The sequence below is a fragment of the Carcharhinus amblyrhynchos genome, chromosome 2 (assembly GCF_965287045.1).
Source record: "Carcharhinus amblyrhynchos chromosome 2, sCarAmb.v2.hapA, whole genome shotgun sequence".
In the NCBI taxonomy this organism is placed as follows: Eukaryota; Metazoa; Chordata; class Chondrichthyes; order Carcharhiniformes; family Carcharhinidae; genus Carcharhinus; species Carcharhinus amblyrhynchos.
The window spans coordinates 81,294,366-81,319,047 of record NC_137325.1 but is presented as its reverse complement, the minus strand read 5'-3'; the positions used below and the strand labels follow the sequence as shown (position 1 = coordinate 81,319,047).

Genomic DNA, 24,682 nt, shown 5'->3' with positions numbered 1-24,682 from the left:
ACTAGAAATGGCTCTTATTTATTCGTCTAAGCCAGTACTGACTTTAAACACCTCTATGAAATCTCTGTTTTAACTTTCTCTACTGAAAGGAGACCCTATAACGCAAGACCTTTGTCCCAGGTACTATTCATGGAACATTGAAGGAGGCCATTTAGTCTTTTGAGTGCAATCTAGCTGCTCTAACCCAATGATCTTGCAAGTTTTTGTCTCTCAGGTGTCCACCCAGTTTCTTTTTAAAATCATTGATCATTTCTAGTTTCACCACCCTGGTATGGAGATGCCAGCTTTGGACTGGGTGGGCACAGTAAGAAGGACTAGAGGGCACAGCCTCAAGATAAGGGAGGGGGCACTTTAGATCGGAGTTGAGGAGGAACTTCTTCACTCAAAGGGTGGTGAATCTCTGGAATTCTCTGCCCGTTGAAGTGGTGGAGGCTACCTCACTAAATATATTCAAGTCACGGGTAGATAGGTTTCTGATAGACAGGGGAATTAAGGGTTGTGGGGAGAAAGCGGGAAAGTGGAACTGATCCACTTCAGATCAGCCATGATCTTACTGAATGGCGGGGCAGGCTTGAAGGGCTAGATGGCCTACTCCTGCTCCTATTTCTTATGTCTCAAAACACCAGATTGAAGTCCAGTAGGTTTATTTGGTAGCACGAGTTTTCACAGCGCTGCCCCTTCATCAGATGAGCCACTACCTGAGGAAGGAGCAGTGCTACCAAATAAACCTGTTGGACTTTAACCTGGTGTTGTGAGACTTCTTACTGTAACCACTCTGGTGAACAGTGAGTTCCACATTGTTACCATAGTTGTTCCCCTCATCTCTGTGCATCTCTTGTATAATATCTTAATTCTTTGTCCTATAGATTTTGTAGTAATCTGGGGATGGTTGTATGCCCATGTGCCCGCTGCCATTGTTTTTCTCAGTGGGGGTAGAGGTTGTAGGTTTGGGAAGTGCTTTTGAAGAAACCTTAGTGAGTTATTATAATGTATCTTGTTGATGGCATACATTGCAACCACATTATGTCTTAGTGACGGAAAGTTAGAGTGAATGGTTATGATGGTGGATGGGGTGCCAATCAAGAGACTGCTTTTTCTTGTGCAGGACAAGTAATAAAATTGTACCAAAAAGATTCAGATAAATGAACGGCCAGTAAATTTATTTATAATGGTATTAGTTTCTGCTCCACCATTCAACTAAACTGTGGCTGATTGGCAGCTCAGCTCACACATTTATTCACGGTTGATTCATTTGTCTTGGTTATTGATTTCATCATGAAGAAGGTGATAGCAGGTGCAGACTTTGGCATCCTGTGGCAACACCACTGGTTGATGGACCTGAATTTCATAGATAACATCACCTTGCTGGCCAAAGAATTGCACATGGTCCAAGACGGGAATATTAGTCTTGAGAGTTCTGATGCGAAGATTGGACAATGAGATGATTAAGACAATGACCGGGCAGCCACAAGGCCTGCCCATCACTGTCGGCTAACAGAACATCGAAGACATCAATCACTTCCCCTTGTCAGGAAGCAACATCTCCAGGGACGGTGATATGGAGATTGTGTCTACATAAGAATCTGCAATGCAACAAAGGTCTTCCAATGGCTTCATGTGGTCTGGGCATTCAACACCATCGACATGACAATGAAGTTATGACTTAACATGTTCATGGTAGTAACACTCTACACCTGCAAGACATGGAAAAGAACAGGAAAGATCTCTCATAAGTTGGATGTCTTTCACTAGCATTACCTACATAAGATCCTGGGCATTTTGTGGAGAGACAGCATTAAAAACTAATATTGCTACATTAGTCAGAGGTCAGAGGCACCAGTGGGACATCATGATTGAGAGATGACTGAATCAGGCAGGACAAGTACGCCCGGCAGGGTAGTAATTGAATGAACACCATGAGAAAGAAGACCTGGCAAAGTACATTTAAGGGCAACCTCCAAGAGTGGACACCACCTGGACTGGGGTGAAAGAGATTTTGATGGGCCAGTGATGAAATCTTGGTGCGCATTGTCCCACATAGGACTGGAGGAACTAATCGAGTAGCATCTATGTTGATGAAGGAATGTTGACCAAGACATTGGTGAACACCGTACGCCTCTAGGAATAATGCCAGTGGGTCTTCAGCATCCATCAGGTTGAAAAGTAGATGCAGAATAATGTTTGATGTCTTAGAAGGATAGCATGACACAGGTAACTGTTGCGAAGTTGAGTTTGTGAAGTTGGAAATTGATGTTGATAAATATATAAAAATTGTAAAAAAGCTAGAGAGGAAAATAATTGCATGGCCCCTTTAAAGCTGGTGTTTGCCTCAGTGCTTTGAGGTTTAAAATGCTAAGTACACACATAATCCAAACTGAAACATTCAAAGGCTGGTAACAGGGTTGTTTTGGTAACAGGCTTTATGTATTTGAATGTTTTGAATTTTGCTCGATCAATTTAAAGCAGGCACTGCCAACCAGGAACCAATAACATTTGAAGTTGATGGTGCTGAAAAAATCAGACCAGTCCTATTGTAGGAAAATTGATAGGTCAAGTCACCACAGATATAAAAGAGAGCGGAAGGGAGAAAAACAGGAGCTAGAAACTGCCACCTCTCAAGCCTCAAGAGGGAGAGAGCAAATGCCAGTTACCAAGAACTAAGACTTCTCAGATCTCAACTCTGCCAGCTTTATCTTAAGAGAAAGCACCATTTAACCAGTGAAATGTACCAAATCAAAAAGAACTTACAGACAGAGAAATCAATCAAAAAACTCCAGAAGGTTCCATAAGAGACACAATCTGGTTGTATATTTCTTTGAGAATGACTACTTCTATCATTACTTTTCTTGGTTAATAAATGAGTATTGTATTTATTTGAACAGCATTCCAGTGGAATCTTATTTTATCCAGTGTGTTACTTGATTAACATTTCCTGTTAGACAAATAAATTGTTAAGTGTTCATTTTAAAGTTAGTGTCAGGCATTTCTGTTGTTAACCAATTACTGAAGAACAGTCCATACCTTCCCACATGCTTTTAATTATGAGGTGGGGTATTCCTCTTTGGGGGGCTCAGCGTTGGGGATCTATGGGGTCAACCCTCATGTCGTAACAATACCCTCAACGTATTTATGCCTGAGCTAGGGCAAATGTTCCAATCAGCTAAAATAAAAATATTTGCATAGAGTTTCTAACCCTTTTCTGATTGCATTTTAGGCTATATAGCCAAAAACCTGTTCCTCTGACTTTGTGGAATCCTGAATGTTCTTGCAATTTTTTTTTATTAAGGAGGAAGACTATCCTGGAGCAATTCAACTTTGTTTGGAATGTCAGAAAGCAGCCAGCACATTCAAACACTACAGTTGCATAAGGTAACAATTTGATCTACAAAATTCTCATTCGACGTTTTAGATAATTCCGTTTCTCACATCATGCTCTTTTTTTTAACAGACTTTGAACAGTTTGCAACATTATTGACTCTTTTGAATGAAGTGATAAACTGCAAGTAAACTTTTAAGAATGTTTTGCTGTATCGAACTGCATCCTGAGCATCTAAAAACATTCTGATTTAGTAGCTTCCAAACGTTTGTATAGATAAACTGCACGAATATGCTGACAAAATTCTGTTAACTTGTGGGCCTAACTTCCAAAATGCTGCATCAACTATTCAAAGAAAGCAGTATTGAAGTGCAAAGGGTAAAAACATTTCCTGAAAGCACAGGACATCGATGTAGAAAATACCAAGTCAGATTGAGCAATATCTGTAGTTGTAGATCTCAGTGCTATCTTGCTGTTATGAATGGATTTTGTGATTTCTTTCTCTGACATTAATTCGAGATAAGAGCACGATGTTAAGCAAGATTTCCAAGCTGACATATACTTTTATCTTGTAGTCTGAATAATATCACAGCAACAAAAATTCTCTCTTTTTTTTATAAAAAGCTTTGAAATGTCACTTTGGCTTCACACAATATTAATATCTAGTGCAACAGCTTCAGTGTTTGCTTTAAAGACGGACTTCTTGCTCTTTGTTCAGTTTTGCTGACAATACTGAAATTTGCCAATGTATCAATCTCAGATATCGGCAGGGTTAGCGGGTATAAGTCGATTGGGCAAGCGGACTACAATGGGGAGCCGGTCACAGCTTCAGTTTCAGCGATGAAATCAAGAACAAAGAAAAACAAGTTGGAGGAAAAGATCTGATATTCTGAGGCAGTATAGAATTATTTACAGACAGGACATATGAGTGTGTAATTAGCAAAACCTAATGGGATTGTGGCTAGTCCACAATTAAAGTTTTGTGTTCTGTTCTGGCCACCATACTTTAGAAAGAATGGTGCAAGTCCTTGAAAGGATGTTTCCAGGGGAGGGGAATTTTAGCTATGGGTATCAGCTGGAGCAAATAAAAATGAGGAGAGATTTGCCTGTGGTGTACAAGATTCTGACAGGTTTCGATGTAGGTGAACAAAGAAAAATTGTTCCCACAAGTTGGTAGTAAAAGGATGAGGTTACACAGATTTAGGATTTTGGGTGAGAGATGCGGAGAATGTGTGGAAGAACATTTTATGCAACAAGTTATAAAGACCAGAAGCTCACTGCCCACAAGGAAGGTAGAAGCAGAGATCATCAAAGATTTCAAAAGGAAATTGGATGGGCACTTTAATGAAATAAATTTGCAGGGATAGAGCAAGTAATGGGATTGACAGGTATGCTCTATACAGATCTGGCAAAGACTCAATGGCCTGACTTGCCTCTTCCTGAGTTGAAGTAACTCTATGACAGTGACTTGATGAATTTGGAATGGGAAACAAGTTGTTTGGTAGATGCTGCTGCAATATCACAAGACCAAATTTGCAATGTGCTAATTATTAAAAAGCAGTGGCCAAATAAAGTAGTCATCAAACTGTTATGTTAGTGATTATTTTATAGATCTGGTCTGATTGTTGAAAGTTGTGAGGGATAGCAACAACAAAATGGTAATGGATGAAAACATCATCGGAGGAGAAAAACATAGCGGTTTAGATTTAAAAGGTAGCTGTTTCCATGTAATGTAATTTGACAACTTTTCTTCATTTTTCATTTGTCGCAAGAGAAAAAAAAGGCACAGCTAATGTGTGTATTAATGAATGAATTTAATAAATGATAAAATATTTGCCAAATGGCAGCAGACAAGGATCAAGATAATCTACTCCAATGAAATTATCAATCATACTTTGAAAATGTTAAGCAAAAATCACTAAATATCACAGTCCCTAAGGAGACATATCAAAGTGATGTTCAAGAATGTGTCTGTTCATCAGAAATCACTGGAAATGTGACAGGATCAAAAGGATCAAATGATATGTGATCCAGTTACAACAAGCCAATCAAGTGGGCTCAGTAGCCAAATGGCCTTTTCTGATTATGGCCATGTTTGTTTGGTTTCAAAATTGATATTATCTTCTACGTTATATTGTTAACGAATAACTTGTTCCAAATTGAGCAAAGATTTCAAAGCTATTTCATTTGAAGGCAGAGCAAATACCAGTTTGTAGGAATTGATCTGCATTTGTAGCAAGGCTAATTTTTTTTGTTGGAACATTTCTTCGAGTTGATAGTGATTAGATTTTTCTCCTGTAGGATGTTGAACTTTCTGTAACAACATTCTGTACATTTCAAATTTTATTTTAAGACAGTGCTGTGACCTGAAAAATGCTGAACAAGTTGCTATTTTTTTCCATCTACCTGCATAGGAAATCTGTTCAACTGTTTTCCTCAACCATATTATTGAAGGAGATTGAACATGAAATGAGTCAAACACTTGAGATATGTTTGTATAAATATACCTAAAATACAAAAATTGATTTGACTGTCAGGATTCGCTTTTATAGTCTCACTTTTAGACTTGTTGAAACAAATTAATTCCTTTCTATGTTTAATCCAGCAGTTAGTCTTATTAAGTTTATCTTGGAATGAACAAGGATGGATCATTAACCAAACTATTGGAATCAGGATAGATTCATTAGATTGTAGAAGAATGTTCAAGCCACTTAACTACTTTGCCTCAAGGATCAAATAACACTTAAAATATCATGCAGAACAGCTCCTTTCAGTGGTCCACTGAAGATTTTCTGCTGCTCTTATTCATTTATCAGTTTTCCAGATTTTAGGTAGTAATGATGTTGAACCTATCAATATTTGCCATCCTTTAAAAGTAACAACTCCTGGAGTCTGCACATCAGCAGATCAACTGGGTTATCCAAGTGCTGCACTTTCTACAATTCAAGTCCTATCAGATTGCAATCAACTTGAACTGACAAAGTCTGATGTTTGTATGTTAATTACATCTGACAAAACCCTTGAAGAAATTGCACCTTCTTGAACGAAGTGTAGCTTTTTTTTCACACTGTACTCCATTCATCAGGACCACTGAAAGCCTCACTGTCTGTGAAAAGCAAAGTTTACATTTGTGGAATGTCAAGTTGCTCTAAGATGAAATTTGTATTTTGAAAGTTTAAAAAAACATGCTTATTATACTTCATGTGCTACCTTAATCAAGTGTAAGTCTCAGCCTGTAAAATTTTACTATGAGTGTAAAATGTTTGGTGCATTTTTTGTTGTCTGTAATGGTGCTTGAATGTGATTTGCTGCTTAGTCTGCTTGATGAAATCATTGGAGATCTCCTTTGCTTGGCGCCAGATTGAAAATTATGTTCAGATAGGGGAAATTCATGTTGAGGAACTGACTAGATCTTTGTGGGCAGCTTTCTTTGAGGTCAACAGTCGGCATTGTCACTTCATCACTGACTCTGAAACCCAGGCAAAAGGATTTGAGAAGCTTGAGCTTTTTCATGTCCTTCAATGCTATGGATGAGAGAAGATTAAACATTCAATTATATTTAGGGGTGGGATCTGCAAAAATTGTAAGTAACCTAAAAGAATGAAGGAAAGCATAGCAAAGAATAAAGCAGGGAGGGCATTAATGATAAGCCTCTGAGCCTTGCTGACCCCTCCTCCTCCCCCCCAGCTCCCTTAGCCTGCTCTGATCGGTGGCCTCCTTCCTTCCCTCACCAATCCTGTCTGCAGAGTGAAGCAGGACCCCTCCACTCCCACCAATCACCCTACCGTGCACCTGGGCATTGGCTCTTTGCTCTTTGGGCAGTACAAGGGGCGGCCCCCCTTGCTGCCTGACCTGCTGGGAGGCCCCGGTTGCCCTATTTCACTCCACCAGCGTGGGCCACTAGTTCCCCGAAAGTTGAGAACTAGTGTAACCCTCGCTGGAATGAATCACTGGTGGTTGGGGGGGATGCTAGTGGGCCTGGAGACTTTAGTCCTGGGCCCGCTAATCACATTCAAATGATATTAAAATGACAGTTTAAATGGTCTTTTTGCAACCTGCCAGTATCTGGTGTGGAGCTGATGCCACCAGAAATAAATAGGAGATGCTAGCAGGATGTAAATGCGGTCACGAATCGGCCAACCCAAAAATTAGCGCAGCAGGATGAAAGAATCGTGGCCCATTTTAGAAAAGATAAAAAGTGAAAATGGGAGGTGGAGTAGCTAGATTTATTTGGGATAGCATAATGGCAGTAGAAATAAAGGATGCCACCATCAGCAAAACAAAGGTAGAATTAATTTGCGTAGAGATAAAAGATAATAAAGCTGGAATCAAACTGGTAAGTATTATCCACAGACCATATCTCAGTGGAACAGAAGTGGAGGAAGAAATATGCAGACAAATTAGGAAATTGAGTAAAAACGTAGAACAATAATCATGGGGCATTTCAACCACCCTATTATTGTTTGGATAGACGCCATAGCTTAAGCGGTTAAGGGAATGGAGTTCCTATGTAGACAGACTCCTTCCTAATCCAATACGTGAAAATTCCAACAAGGCAAGACATGCTACTGAATCTAATAATGGGCAATGAAACAAATCAGACCAGAGGAATAAAATAAGGGAACATCTATGCAACAATAATCAAAACACAATACACTTGAAGGTATTAGAAAAGGTCATCAATATGATGAAAATTGAATTAATAAATTGAGCAAAAGCTGTTTTGGAGGCTGAAACTAGAACTTGACAAAATAAAATGGGCAATAATATTAGCTCGCACCAATATAGAGCAATAATGGGAAACATTTAAAATTGTGCTCAGTACGGTGAGGAAAATATATATTGCGCTAAAAGGATAAAAAGAACTATGTTCAAGTGAGATTTTATGGATGAAAAAAGGTATGATGGTTCGGGGAAAGACGTACGTAACAAATAAGTTGAAGGTAAGAGGGGATATAAAGCGATTAGGAGAGAAGTAAAAAGAAAGGTCAGATAGGCAAAAAGGATGATGAAATTAAATGATCAAGGATCATAAAATAGTAAAATATTTTACAACTCATCAACAAAAAATGGAAGGCTATGATTAGGCCACTGAAAAATGGACTCCTTCTGCACTGAGGCTTCTATAATTCTGTGACAGAATGATACCACTGGTAATGATAGTGATGAAATACTAAATAATTAATTTTCATGCTCGTGTCATTGAATGATGAACTAAGGAATGAGATAAAATATAAAATGGCAAACTCAGGAAGGATAAAATCTTTACTCCAGATAGAAAAAAGGGAAAGAATAGCAGAGGCATTACAATTCAGACTTAATCATTTGTTAGAAGCATGCCGGAAGACTGGCAGACAGCTAATATTCCTATATTTAATGAGGAGCGGGGATAGAACATGTCCAAGGAATTATAGACCAGCCAGCTCTTCATTTGTGGTGGGAAAAAATTATGGAATCCTTATTGAAGGAAAGAATTAAAAAACACTCAGTGAAAAATAATGCAGTGCCAGCATGTGTTTCAAAAGGGGAAATCCTACTTATTGAATTTTTCAAGGCAGTAATAGTGACGGTAGAATGGTTATGCAATTCATCTGAATTCTCTAAAGGTCTTCAAGAAGGTTCCCCATATTAGACTACTTGTTTACCCAAAGAGTGGTAAGAATGTGAAACTTGCAACAGTTGCTACAAAATTGAATTTTGGCTTTACCAGTTGGCTTTAACGAGAAATTAGTCAAGCATATAGAAGAGAAGGGAATAGAAGATTCGGCTGAGGAGAGAGAGGTAGACTTGAGTGAAGCATAAATGCCACATGGACTGGTTGGGTTTAATGGCCTGTTTTTGTACAGTATAGCCTAACATAATGTGTTCTGCCACTATTATCAATAATGGAGTCCTGCTGATTGCCTTGCACTATGCTTGATGAGTAGTGCCCTTCAAGCCAAATAAACAATTGCCTCTTTTCAAATGGGGAGATGTCTATGGCCTCTCAAACTATGGTTAATTACCTACTTATAACCTGTAATTCCAAGCAATCATCTGACTGATGAGATGACATTCATGGCTTAATTAGTGCAAAAAGAAAAACTGAACAATTTTTTTGTTTTTTTTTCAGTGAACTGAATTCAAAATTACAAGATACATTGGAACAAATTGAGGTTGGATTTTTAATCAAGGCTCATTAAATTATTGAATGTAGAAATAGGAGCTGTTCTCCACATGTTGCACATACCCATTAATTTATGTTGACTAGTTAAATGTTTGAAATGTTTTAGTGGAGGTGACTTCAGTAAATTTTAGTAATTTTTAGTTTCTTGTTAATGTTATTAAACTCTTCAAAACAGTCTTGGAATTTGGCATCACACAATGCCCATATTGGCAAATGGTTCTCCTGCTCTTCTCCCATCATTCATGCAAAAGAAGCACTGCTTCTTATGAGTCCTTGTCCTGATACTACTCAGAATTGGCAATAGTTTATGATTCTTGTTACTTCACCAGTAATAGTTTAGGAATGATCTTTTTCAAAAGCATCAGTTTGAGTATCATGCTTTACTAGATTTCAGGAACAGAAGGATGTTTTGACCTCACCGAATGCTATAATTTTATTTTTATATTTACATTATCAATATGTTATTCCTATGATATATCATTGGCCCGCTTATTAAAGCATTTTAGCCCTAATATATGGCTCACCTTTCAGTGAATTTACTGAACTTGTTTATTAGAATGTTTTGTTAACATGTTGCAAAACAAACATTTCAAAATAAGCCTTCAAAGATGCACTTGCATCTTAAAACAATGTCTTGACGTTAGTTGCTGTTATTTACTTACTAAGCTTGGAATTCAGCAGAAATACTTGTCAGCACAGATCAAATTATTACAATGTTTTTGCACATCCATTTTATTTATTTTATCCAGTTTTTTTAATTAGAGATTGCAACTGAAATCTGTGGCACCTTGAACAATTTAATAAATTGTAAACCTTTTAAGGCAATTGAAAACTACAATGTGATGTCTATCCAGCTGTCTTTGAATTATCTAACTGAAAATAAAATCATTCACTGATGTAGAAACGTTGCTGTTCTATATGTCATTATATTTCAATATTACTTTTTTAAATCTAGGAACAATTGGATGTGGCACTGTCAAAAACCTGTAAGCACTTTGAAGTTGGACATTATACTAAGGTTCAACTTGCGTACAGACTGCTGGGAAAAACACAGGTAAATACATTTAAATGTTGTAGTGTTTGTACTTTCTTTTAAAACAAGATCCTTTATCCTTTGACTTCATGCCATTTATCTTTTAACTTTTTTCTTTTGGATGTGTGTGTTGTTGGCAAGGCTGGTATTTGTTGTCCACTCCTAACTACCCTTGACCTGAGGGGCTTTCCAGGTGCTTCACACTGATAGGCTCCCCTACCTTTGGGAAAAGATATATTGACTATCTAACTGATGTGTGCCCCTCATTATTTTATAGACCTCAATAAAATCACCCCTAAGCCTCCTACACTCCAGAGAAATAAGTATCAGTCTATTCAGCCTCTCCTTATAACTCAATCCATCAAGTCCCAGTGGCATCCTAGTAAATCTTTTCTGCACTCTTTTTAGTTTAATAATATCCTTTCTATAATAGGGTGTCTAGAACTGTATACAGTATTCCAAGTGTGGCCTTACCAACTTCAATAAGACGTTCCCAACTTCTGAATTCAATGTTCTGACCGATGAAACCAAGCGTGCCAAATGCCTTCTCACCACTCTGTCCATTTGTGACTCCACTTTCAAGGAGCTATAAACATGTACCCTTAGCTCTCTTTGTTCTGTAACTGTTCCCCAACTCCCTACCATTAACTGAATAAGCCCTGCCCAGGTTCAATCAAAATTCATTATCTTGCAAATGTCTAAATTAAACTCCATCTGCCTTTCGTCAGCGCACTGGCCCAATTGATCAAGATCTTGTTGCAATTGGAGATAACTTCTTCACTGTCCACTATGCCACCAATCTTGGTGTCATCTGCAAACTTACTAACCATGCCCCCCCGCCCCCATATTCTCATCCAAATCATTAATTGGGGGAAATGTCTGCTTATCTCATACTGGATGGTGAGCAAGGAATCTGCTAGTTTAGCAACACTAGAGGTGCCAAGAAAGGTGCGTGTGAGGTAGAGCTGGGTGTCATCAGTGTACACTTGAAAACTAACACTGTTTTGGGATAATGTTGCTGGGAGGGAACATGTAGATGAAGAAACAGGAGGGGTAACCAATAATCCTTGGGTTACACCAGAGAACTGCAGGAACAGGAAGGGAAACTATTGCAAATGAATCTTTGACTGGATTGGATAGCTAAGAATGGAACCAGGTGAGAGCAGTCCTACCTAGCGGGGTGACAGTCAAGAGTCATAAGAGGAGGATAGTATGATCAACAGTGTCAAGTTTCTCAATTTGCTGAGAATGGAGCACAATTTTCTAATCTTCTATTCAAAGTTATACTTCAAATAGTTTGTTACGTAGGCAAGAATGATGGCAATTAAAAATTCCTAAGGACGGGAGGAGAGCAATTTAACTGTATATGAGAGTGAGAGGTGTTTCCCGTAAATCAAACGTTTTGCAACTTGGCAATGCAAGTGTAATATTTTCAACAACTTCAACAAGTGCAATGGAAATACAAGCAGAGGACAATGACCATTTCCATTTCCCACATCAGTTTTCCTATGGCCTTATTGACATGACTTCCTTTTAATAATGAATTATGTCCGATTTTGTGCTTGCTTGGAACTTGAGTGAATTCAATTATTTCTCTTGAAAGCCTGTCAGTCATTATAATGGCTGAACAGTCATTACAGACTTAACAGCCTAGTGTGAATTTATTCAGGCCTGGGATCATGAACAGTAACCTGCCTGCCATCCCTCAGATCCAATAATATTACTTTTGTTGATTTGTATCCAGAGCAATCTCCCAACAAAGCTTCCCTTGCATCTCTGATCATGGATATAAGATATAAAGCCAAATGTTTTTGGGTCTTAACATTGTTATTAGGAATGTGGTTGCATGGTAATTTTGATTAGCTGTGTACCTGACATACTTGGAAAACCAAGCTTCATGCTCAAGACCCGCCAAAGGAAGATTAAATAGAAACATATGCAAAGGATCTCAATCCACCTGATAGATCCACTGTAGCTTGTGGGATGGACAAGTACTTGCTAGAATCCAGCTCAAATCAACTAATAGCCTGCACGTGAGAGCAGCTTAAGATAAATATTTTACACCTTTTTTTGCTTTTGTTTTTGAACTGGATTTCTTTTTAATAGGAGATGGTTTTGTTTCTTACTTTGCTGGTTTGCTCAAATTTCTGATTCTGCTACTAATTTAGAATTCATGGAACGATTCTCTGTCATCAGAATACTATCCGATTGACTTGAAAGAAAAGATTTTCACATTGAGTTCAAAAGATTAAATAAAACTTTCCTCAGAAGTTAATTCCTATTCAAATGGTTAATTTGTTGCTATTACACTATGCTTTTCAAAACCATTTTTTTAAAAAAAATGTTCCATAGACTGCAATGGACCAGCTACACATGCACTTCACTCAGGCGATCCACAACACAGTGTTCCAGGTTGTCCTTGGATACGTGGAGTTGTGTGCAGGAAATTCGGACACCAAGTTTCAGAAGCTCCAATATAAGGATCTTTGCACGGTATGTATTTTCTTAACTTGTTCAGTGTGACTATCTTTCAAGAACAATATGTATTCTATGCTTTTAAGCACAAATTCAAGCATAGAACAACAGAATTAATACTGAATATATCTCTAACACAAGTAATGGTTAGACTGTGCTCATTTCACAGTTATGGGTTTTAATATTTTTAATAGCTTTTTGACAAATCCATCTTTTAATATCTTTTAACGCTAAAAGGAATATACATATTCAATCAAGATCTGAGGAAAGTTTGAGATTTAGTTCCATTGTATAATTTGAAGTTTCCACCATTCTCTCTTTATGATATCCTGAAATGGTAAGATGATAATTTATTCATTAACCAGTTTTGCTGTGTAAGTGGTTGAATGAATTGAGTTTCTTGTGTCTTTTCCTGTTTTTTTTGTTGTCAGTTGAAGTTGGGCATGAGAGACAAATGGAGTGACAATTGGTGTTGTGCTATTCTGTTCATCAAATTGCACCTTGCTTCCATTTATATCTCCTATGCAAAATGGTTTTATTTCTTATCCCAGCCGAATGGGACTGCACTCACATGTTCCAGTGTTTTGAATGTAGTTGAAGTCACAGAATCATGTACAATGGTTTATCTTCCCATCCTATTGTCATCCCTGTTGTCTCCCTTGGATCTATCCTCCTTTTTCTCATCTACATGCAGTTGGGAAGACAACCGTTGTAAAGGTGTAGACAATAAATAGTAGGATACTAATAATTGTAGAGAAACAGGGTCTTTGAAGGACAAGTAGAAATTTTATGGGATATTTTACTGGCTGAGGCATTGAATAAGGAAGTTGTGCTGGAACAGTGTATAAAAGAAACTAATGAGGCTCCAACTAGGGTACAGGAATACAGTTCTTGTCACAGCATTACAGGCAAGATGTAACATTTAGGAGTGTACAGAAAAGACCAATAGGAATGGGGAGCTTCGGCTATGAGGAAGGATTGGATAGGTCAGATTTGTTTTCTTTGGAACAGGAGTGGTAAAGGAGAGGTTTAATTTTGGGGTATAAAATTATGAGTGGCCTAGATAGGGTGGACTGGAAGCACCTACTGCCCTTGGCATCAAGTGGTATAAATTTTAAAACAATTGTTAGAAGGATGTGAGTAATTTTTTTTGCCCAATGGGTTGAGGGAGTCTGGTGGCCTGAAAGGGTAGTCGGGGCAGTAATTCTAGGAAACCTAATCATTTTTTAAAAAGTATGTGGACATTACAATACTTCAAGTGCACATCCGAGACTATCGTTCAAGAACTGTGAAGTAACATGAGACTGGATAAATCTTTTTTGGCTGACACTAGCAAGATGGGTCATTTGGCCTCCTTTTGTGCCTTAGATTTTTGTGTTTTTCTATGTTTTAAGTGCAAGTTTTGCCAATTTGTATCTTGTTGCATTGGAAAATTGTACAGCTGAACAACCAGATCACCAATTTCATGCTGGGTACCTAGAAGTAGTGCATCTTTTCCCCAGAATAATTTCAATGGGCTCTGAGTTCCTATCCTCATTTCAATACTGTTTAGAACAAAAATATTACTAATTAAGGTATTTTTAAAAAATTTTCTGAAGCACGATTAAATTGAAGACCCATGTCAGAAAGATTGTTCCTTTTTCCATTTAAATCTGTATTCAGTTGCAATACTGGAAATGCCAAGGGTTGCAGCATGAAAAAATGTCATACCAGTTATGTTGTTGTGTTCATTTTTCATTCTTAGATACTTGTAGTAGGTATTGGTTGGTATAGTCAGAAAGCTGGTTTAAATTGGCAGATAGTGAAAGTATGTGCAGTCAGATTACACAACTATTAATAATCGTTAGTAACAGCACAATGTCTGAGTTAAAAGCAATTACTGGAGATTCTGGAATCTGAAACAAAAATGGAAAATGTTGGAAAATCTCAGCAAGTCTGACAGCATTTGTGGAGAGAGAACAGAGCTGATGTTTTGAGTCTGGATGACCTGATGAATGATCATCCAGAATCAAGCATTAGCTCTATTCTCTCCCCATAGATGCTGTCAGATTACCTGAGATTTTTCAGCATTTTCTGTTGTGATACATTATCTGAGTTAATAGTTTTAAGAGTTTGATTTAAAATGACCTTTTCACTATAAAGCCAATTCAGCACAAATTTTTGGCATCATACCATGACGACACTGAGACCTGCAAGGACTTAATGATGTTGTGCTTCTGTCTAATGTATATATGTAATATGTGACTGACCAGCACAAATAGAATCCCTACCGGTCTTTCAGTTGTATGAATTCAGGAAGTTTTTAAATGTAAATCAAGAGTCTAATGTTTTGGAATTGAGTTTAATATTAACTAAACCTTATGAATTTTATAAAAAAAATCAGATGAATTTTATATCCTGTGGCATTGTCCATGAAGAAAAGGTATGAGGCAGTGGAGAGAGAAAGTATTGTTAGAAAACCCTGTTGAAATGGAGGAACGTGAAACGGTTTTGACTTGGCAGAAAGGTGAGAGAGAGAAATTGGTGGAGGAGCTTTTTAAAAAATGGGATATGAGTATCACTGGAAGTAGATGGTGCCCTAATTCCTTTGCTCAGAACATAAGGGTTGCTTGCTATTGGTCTTAGGACGTCCCTGTTGTAAAAGAAAAAATGGTTTGACTTGCCTTCTATCTTGCATTGTTGTCATCGTACCGATCATATTGTATAAATTATTCCTCATCTATTTTATCACAAATGTTCTATATCTTTTACTCAACGATATTGAAATGAAAAAATTTGTTAGAGATTGAGTCACCATGATAGTTCCTAAACAACTCCATTGTGTGCCTGTAAGAATTATAATTTTTACTGTAAACACAAAATATTAACTAATCCAGAAAAAAAAATCCAGTGTAATCATTCCATCTTCTGATATCAACCAAGTGGGAAAGGAGAGAAAGAGAGAGAGATGGTCGTAGTGAGAGAGGAGAAAGAGAGAGAGAGAGAGAGAGACACACACAAATGGAATGGGAGAGGAGAGAGAGAAAGAGACGGAATAGCAGAGAAGACAGACAGGCAGAGTGGGAGAGGAGAGAGGGAGAGACGCGGGCAGAGTGGGAGAGGAGAGAGGGAGAGACGCGGGCAGAGTGGGAGAGGAGAGAGGGAGAGACGCGGGCAGAGTGGGAGAGGAGAGAGGGAGAGACGCGGGCAGAGTGGGAGAGGAGAGAGGGAGAGACGCGGGCAGAGTGGGAGAGGAGAGAGGGAGAGACGCGGGCAGAGTGGGAGAGGAGAGAGGGAGAGACGCGGGCAGAGTGGGAGAGGAGAGAGGGAGAGACGCGGGCAGAGTGGGAGAGGAGAGACAGATCGATCGGGAGAGGAGTGAGATTTTCAGACAAGCAGGCCCTAGTGGCTGGCGCAGTAGAAAATCTAAAATATTGATGGATAGAATTAATGAAGTGGTGAATGAATAAAGTTATGAAAATTGGAAGAAGTAATGGTGGAAGGGCTGAGGTGAAGATAAATGGAGAACAGCTGGGTATCACGATGTAATGGGAAGCATGGAATCACTACAGTGCAGTGCACTGTCTCAACAACAATCCCACCCAAGCCCTATCCCCGTATCCCAACGATTTACCCTGCTAATTTCCCTGATGCTAAAGGGCAATTTAGCATGACCAATCCTGCTAACCCACACATCTGTGGCGTGTGGAGGAAACCCACGCAGACACAGGAGAATGTGCAAACTCCACACGGTCAATTCCAGTTGGAGCTGGAATTGAATCCAGGTCCCTAGCGCAGTGAGGCAGCAGTGTTAACCACTGTGCTGCTCAGCACCATCTGATCATAAAGAAACCAGCTACAACAGCAATGACAAAGCATGCATTCATCAAACATAAAGAAATTCACAACATAGGACTAAGTAGAGATCTTAAGAAAAAAATGTGCTGTGACTATATTTTTGACTGTCATGTTGTACACAGCTAAAATGTGGAATTTAAAAAAAAAATGGACATCTGAAGACTAGAAAGTTGTGAAATGTTTTTACGGAGAAGAATGGAGTGAGTCAGTTGGAGACAATATAAGAAGAATGAGAAAGGTGTCAGGTTATGGAGGATGGAAGATTTTAAGGCAGAAAAGGTGACAAAGTTAGACTGACCATATTCTAGAGAACTTGCTGAAGAAGCAGCTGATGAAGGAAGATTTGAAGAAGACCAAGAGGGAAATGAGGATGGTTGCATTAGGCAACTTGGAATTGGGAGTGGGAGGCTCCTATGACCAACTGAAGAGGAAAACACAAGAACATGAGATGGATCACTGCTACTGTTACATCATCACTCAAGCAAAGTGCATGTGTATATTTATGTAATAATTCTGTGTCAAGCAGATATTTCTGTGGTTTTTGTCCTGTTTGGGTTTGTTATGCTTGGGTTTACGTTTAAGTATAAGGTATCTGAATTATACTTGTATTGCAGGCTTCAAAGACTAGGCTGTGCTGCAGTACTTCCAAACAATCTCAAATGATACTTAAAATAAATTGATTGCACAATCACTGCTAGCACATGTGTAGCATCACAGTTCTCCCAGCTCTTAGCAGAGTTTCACTATTCCTTGCCATGTCATGTCAAAAGGTCCAAAGGCATTTATTATCTGCTCCACTCCGTCCAAAATTTCTAGATATGGTTATTGGCAACAAGGCACGCTTGGAACTCTCTCCCTCCAGTCACCTCAATCTTGCTACTTTTATCCAACCTGTTAAAAGTTTTGCTGGCTCTGATAAAACTGTCTTTTCCATAGAGCAATTTGCTGCTTCTCCTCATCCACTTTTCCAATAAAGGTTTTTCCTTGTGAACAATTTATATCTGCTGCCATAACAATGTTTGAAAGTATTTTTGTTTTCTGCCCGGCTACAGCAGAGCACCAGCTGTGGTTCAAAATCCTAATTAGTTGTCTGCTTGCTTTTTACTTAGATAACTCTCATTTCCGTAGCAACCTAAGTCACATGAGCACCTCTCATGAGTCAAGAGGGCAACATGGACAGGAACCACTAACAACTTCTCGCAAAAGGCCCTTTAGTTTCACTTTAACTTTAGCTTTATCCTCTCAGCTCTTCAATAGGGCTCAGAAACTTGAACAACATACAGATGCTTTCTCAGTAGACTGGAGGATAACCATCAATGCTGTCTTAGATGGATTCTCTACATCAGCTGGGAGGACTGGCATACTAGTATCTTGAAGGAGCCAAGACCACTAGCATCAAGACCATGATCATCAGAAACTGACTCTGCTGGGCTGGCCATGTACTTAGGATGTCAGAACCCTGATTGCCAAAACAAATCTTTTTTACTCAGCTCAAGGAATGCTCCTGAACAAGAGGAGGACAAAGGAAATGCTTCAAATGCATCCTGAAGGCTTACTTCAAGAAATGCAACATTGGCATTAATGCCTGGGAGACACTTGCCCAGAAGAGACCAATTTGGAGGAACCTACTGATTGAAGGAACATCACTCTTTGAGGACACCTGATGACAAATGGAGGCTCAGAAAAGGAACCCGAGAAAGGAACTCCAATGATTTTAAAGTCCAAGGACCAAATCCACTTGGAAATGCTCACCAAGTGTGCAGTTTGTGACTCTAGGATCAGGCTTATCAACCATACAGAACCCATGTCCAATAATGTGAGTTTCTTAGGTGGATAATCATACTCATTAGTGAGTGATCGCCAAAGAAGAAGACTTCCTGCCCTTAAACTTTCCTGTTGTCATAATTTTGGGTTTATGTTTTCCTGTTAGCATAAATTGCAGTATCAGTGCTTCCCATTCCATTTTTCTTGGAAGCTGTAGATGCTGAGTGCTGATGGAAGCAACTTTCTGGATTTGCCAAACATTGCACATCTGTGAAATATCTAATTTTTTCACTTGATAATGATGTTTCATGTTTGATTGAATAGACTATTTAAGTGGATCAGAATGGCAATCTTCAAGGATCATGCAATTACCAGTCATTTTTTAGTCTCTGGACAATTGATAGCTTGACAAAATGATTATTTTGAAATATTGATACTATTGTCACATGCAAGATCCTTAATTATAGGCAGTCAGCTGATTATTTAAAGTCAGATTTTGTGCTGGTAACATTTTGAATAATCCAATAACATACAGACACACTGCAAAGTTGGACTTCAGTTATTTTGAAACAAATTGGATTTCGGCTAATTTGATGGCTGAGGCACTCATTCATTGATATGCAAATGAGATTGAACAGAAACTCTGGGCAGAAAAGCACTTTTTAAAACCAGCACATTTTTTTGGCTGCAATTGCTCCTTGGCCTTTTGACTAAGATCTAGTGTCAGGCAAGCCCAAGATGGGGTGCAATGCCTCATCTTATCAGCTTGAGTCATGTTTGTTTCCCTTGTGGGAACCTTGAATTGAATTCAGTTTTGGAATTTGAAATTGGTTTTTGGAGCAAGCAAGGAATGGACTTGAGTTTGTCCTGTCTATTCTGAGCATTGGCTTTGTAACTTTCAGACTGGAGTAAAAAAATTAAAATAAAAGTGCCTAAATTGCTGATTGCACCCAACGTGTAAATTCTACTCCATTACCTTTTATTATGTATTTAAAGTATGTTATAATCTTGTATTAAACAGAAATTGAATATACTAAACAGTTACGTTTCATATTTATTGACTCATGTACGTTGTTATTTTTCTTGTTTAGTATTTGATCATAACAAGAAACGAATGTCTCTGGGTTCAAATGACAATATACTGCTTGAACTTCATTTTTTTTCAAATCATGCAAGGATTTCTTCTGTACCCAGTTGTATGTGGTTCATTGCAGTTAATTTACATTTCCTATGTGTTTTTTTGCTTAATTGTCATTCTCATCAAGTGACTTTGAATTAACATGATTAAATGTCCTGTAAGCATATTTCATGAAATGATGGGACAATATTACTGTGATGTGGGATAGAACTTACGGGATCCCTTTTAGCTTACTAAATATAAATAGATATTAGACCATATCTTATAAACAAAGTCTTCAAATAACTAGTTCTGGTAGAAGTTTCACAACTTTATTTTTTCTGACAGCATATTACTCCAGACAGTTACATTCCATGCCTGTCTGACCTTTGCAAAGCTCTGTGGGAAGTTATGCTGAGTTACTATCGGACCATGTCATGGCATGAAGAGCATGACAATGAAGAATCTGCTCCAGCTTCTGGTAGGGAACAAAACAAAGAAATGCACAATTTAAGTATACAGTTTAAGCTTTTAACGTGGCATATGGAACCAGCTTGTCCTTTAGATCACTTGGCTCTTCAGTTTTGAATGATTACACCAACAGAACTTTGCGAATAATGTATAGAGGTGATGCATCACAAAATAATCTGTTAAATTCATGAGATTTCTGAATGTTCAAATATAGGAAGCTTTATTAACATTCAAGCTGTTACATTCAGCATGCAAAGTGATTTCTAATTGTTCAGTGAAAAAGCGAAGTAAAAACATTAGAAGAGAGTGTTGAACAATTAAAAAAAAATTCCTTTTAAAATGTTTTCACCTCTTTTGGGTACCTGGCTCCATGCAAATCGGTAACATCAAGCAAATACAGGCAGATAACTTGCAGCCAGGTACTTGAATGGCTGTATTCAGTTGCTAGGATGCACAAAAGTTTTAATCAGCAGCTCTTTTTCACAATGCAGAAAACAGATGTCCAATGTGACTTTTAGCGTAAAATGTTTCTGCTCTGTATGCAGAAAGCAGAAGACCATTTTTTTTCCTTTGAATAACACTCAGATTTGGTTTATATGATTTAGTTAAAGACACGTGGTTACATGGAAAAAGATTGCAAAGACGATTTCCATCTTTTGACCACCAATAACACTTAAACATATCATTAAAATTAAGTCAGAGGCAAACAATGAATGATTCTTATTTACACAATAGTGTATTTTTAATTCTGTATAATGATGCAAGACAGTGGAGGCAAAGAAACTAAAACAAAATTCATGTTAACATTTTACTACTTTAGTGATGGCCAGAAATGACACATTCACCCCAGGAAAACTAAGTGATAGCATACTTGCCTATGTTTCATGATTTTTTTTTTGTTTATATCAAATTTAATCCAATCAAAGTACAATTCCAAGTCTCAACAAGTGAGTCATTCAAGATCTAAGCTGACAAGACAGGCTTCCCACTTCCTGTTTTGGGCTTGAGGCATTGCATCTCCTCCAAGCTTGATCTCATTTGCATCTTAGCCAAAAGACTTAGATGCCACTTTAAAAAATTGCTTCAAAGGAAGCCGCAGTGTAACCTCATGAGTTCAACCAAGTGCAGGAAGCCAAAATTACGCTTAATCTTAACCAAAAGGTCGAGAAGTGATGACGTTTTACTTGATCACACAATGTATTCTGACACTTCAGAGGTAATGCTGTTCTGTTGGAAGTATTGGCATTTAGATGAAACATTAAGCTGAGCCTGCCTGTTCAAATATATCTAAAAGATCTCACTGCATCATTTAAAGATGAGCAGAGAATTTCTACTATTAATCAGGCAACATTTATCCTTTGATTAGCATTGTTAAAACAAATTATCTAACCATTTACGTCATTGCTGTTTTATGTGAACTTAAGCTACACTTCTTTGCTGGCATGTTTTCCTACATTGCAATAGTGATGACACTTCCCTACCAGTTAAGTACTTGAGAAGCTTTTTGTGGACGTGCTGAAGTTATTGCAAGTCATCATATAAAAGCAAGTTATTTCTTTTATGATAACAGGCTTTATTGTGGTTAGACAAATGAATGTTGTGCAATCCAAATGTAAAACAAGTGGGTTCCAGTAAAATGTCAGTTACTAACTTTTTCCGTTTGAATATTGCAAAATAATGCTTTAAATTTAATTTGGTTGGTTTTAGAAGTCCTCACTATTCATTGTTGAGATCATTGGAATTTTCATTGGTACTGTATCTATTTGAGTTATTTGGAGCAATACATTATTGTCACTTTTGTATGTAGGCTATCTCATCGCAAATTAAGAATAAGAAAGATTTGTATTTAAGTATTTGTATTTACAGCCAGTATTACACTTTTGAAGTGTAGACATAATTCTAATGTAGGAAACAGCTAACTGATGCATAGCAAACTCCCACAAACAGCAATGTGATATTGACCAGATTTATTTTTACTTACGTTAGTTAAAGGATAAATATTCGCTCTGACACCGGGGCTGATTCCTCTTCTTGACATAGTGCACTGGGACCTTTTCCATTCAGGTAAACAGGCAGGTAGGCCCAGGTTTAACGCCTCTTCTGAAAGACAGCATCTCCAACAGTGCTATTCTTCCTCAGTACTGTACTGGAGTGTCAGCCTTGAGTTTTATATTCATATTGTAAAGTGTAACTGAAATTCTGTGTCTTCTGAGTCAGAAGTGTGAATGCTCACAACTCCACTGTATATGTAATTAAGATTTCTTCACGCATGATCAGGAAAGATGAGCCTGTGACTTGACATGGACTGTATGGTGCTTGAAAAGGCCGAGGGAATGAAAATGTTGGGTTGGGGAATGTAGCTTTGTTTTGGGAATACTGTAGAAAAGACAGCACATAGCATTTCAGATTTGTAAATTCTCAACAAAACTGAAGACTGAACTCTGAACAGACAAGTTGATAAGGTTGGAAATCATTGAGATGAATAGGAAAGAAGGGGGAAAGAATCAATATATTAGTTGGAGATGGAGCAATGAATGGTTGACAAACTGCTTAATTTGCTTTTTGATTTGTTCTTGGGGTGTGCATAATGTTGGCATGCTCACATGATTTGAATTAAAGACTGGTGGCAGACCTCCATTTCCACTGCTGCATTCCCTGACTCAATGGTGCACCTCTGCTTGGCTTATGGCAGTATTGAAAGCTGATTTATTGGTAGTAGAACCACTTAACTGTCTGTGCCTGTGGCTTTTTCCAGCAATGTCATTGGTCACTGAGGCATAAGCAATTGGGTTTTTTGTTTCCCCACTCAATTGGAAGGATCTGTGGGCCGATTGAGATATCCTCACAACAAAATTATACCCTTTTAATTGTTCTAGACTGACATTATGTCACCTTTCCTTAATGTAGAATATCTTATTAGACTGGTACCTGTGGGACCAATGTGACTTTTAAAATCTCTTTGTAAACATTTGGAGGAATAGATAACTGCTGTAAATTATAGTTGCTAATCTTTTGCCATCTGTTTGCTACCCATTTAACCAAAGATACTTGTGTGCTTTTATGGGATGTTTAATGGATATTTTCACAACTCGGTGAAAATTGTGTGCATGTCGTACGCTTCCAAGTGCTGTAAGTACGGAAAACATTAGCATAGCACTGAGAAAATCAGTGATTGGCTGACTAAACAGCCATATGACAACAGCAATATCCTTTGAAAAGGATGCAGAAATTAAGAACTATATAATGAATATATTAATAAAATCCAGTTTCACAAAACTATTATGTTTTTCAATGCAGATGGCCGAAATGTGATTTCCTCAGATGATGCCAATTTTAATCGAAGCTATGTGAAAAAGAAACTGGAACATGGCCTTTCCCGCATCTGGCAGGTTTGTGCCCGACTTGGTGAATGGCATTTAAAAACAAAGTAGAATGCTTCATTATAGGTTTCTTCTTGACTGCATCTTCTAATAAAGCATAAATTGCTTTATGTATTTAACAACATAAGTATTCATGTGTATTCCCTTTGCTACAAAATGACTTTTTGTATAGATCTTAAATATCGGGTTGCAGAGAAATGTAATACTCTTACTAAATATTACAAGTAAATGTGCATTTGCTCTGCATAATTATGACTGTATTTGGACCTTTGTCTACAGGCCATCTGATTTACTTGTAGATCTCCGTATGAACTTAAGCATAATTTTTCCTTGAATGGTTATTTGACATGATTGGACCTAGAGAGTGCCCATGTACCTTTGTTACTTTTCATTCATTCGTGTGGGAAACAAATACAAAAAAATTAGGAAAGCGTTCATCCAGTTTTCTAAGTATTTGAGTTCATGAAGTCTTTAACATATAATTAGCTACTTTGAAATGTAGTGATTTGTGGACACGTTAGCACTATTTTTACATGCATAAAATACCAAGAAAAGTAATTGAGTAAATCTGCTTTTGGTACATTGTTGAAGAAGGGAACATGGGCTAGGAAATACTCAGCCAGCATCAATCCATATAGCCCCAACAATAAGCTTGAGTGCAAAAGCGTGGTGACCTTTTAAGACAAGAACTGCAGGGGCTCAAGAAAAGTTAGCTTGAGAAGACCTTTGTTATTAGTGCTCATGTCTGTTGTCAGTGGTCATCAAACTTGGTCTCTGTGAACCACTTTTGGTTAATTTACATGAATCATGAACAGACACAGTTGGCATGAATGGTATGTGTGCAGGTGAGGTATAGTCATAAGGATGTTAGGTGAGTTCTGAATGTTTGGGAGCAGTGCATTGAGTACTGTGAGAGGTTTGTAGTGAAGTGGATGAGGAATATGATGTACTGGTGCATTCACTTATCTTGACCATCTTAGTAAGGTCATTAAATTTTTTTCAACACTTGCTTCCAGTGTTGTGGTGCCTGGCTCAGGGTATTCATAATTTTTGCCACAGAGTATAAATTAGCAAGAAATATAAAAACCTATATTAAGAGCTTCCCCAAGTATGGAGGGAGGAA

General features: G+C 37.9%; 1 protein-coding gene across 1 annotated transcript in view; it reads left to right on the top strand.

Annotated features, from left to right (window-relative positions):
* The window catches only part of vps50 (VPS50 EARP/GARPII complex subunit), a 150,015-nt gene that overhangs the window by 57,740 nt on the left and 67,593 nt on the right, over nucleotides 1–24,682 (top strand). Inside the window, exons 9-14 of the mRNA XM_080207994.1 lie at nucleotides 3,287–3,369; nucleotides 9,429–9,471; nucleotides 10,438–10,536; nucleotides 12,868–13,008; nucleotides 20,057–20,189; nucleotides 23,477–23,568. Coding sequence (XP_080064120.1) covers nucleotides 3,287–3,369; nucleotides 9,429–9,471; nucleotides 10,438–10,536; nucleotides 12,868–13,008; nucleotides 20,057–20,189; nucleotides 23,477–23,568 — 591 coding nt within the window. The remainder of the gene's footprint in view (nucleotides 1–3,286; nucleotides 3,370–9,428; nucleotides 9,472–10,437; nucleotides 10,537–12,867; nucleotides 13,009–20,056; nucleotides 20,190–23,476; nucleotides 23,569–24,682) is intronic.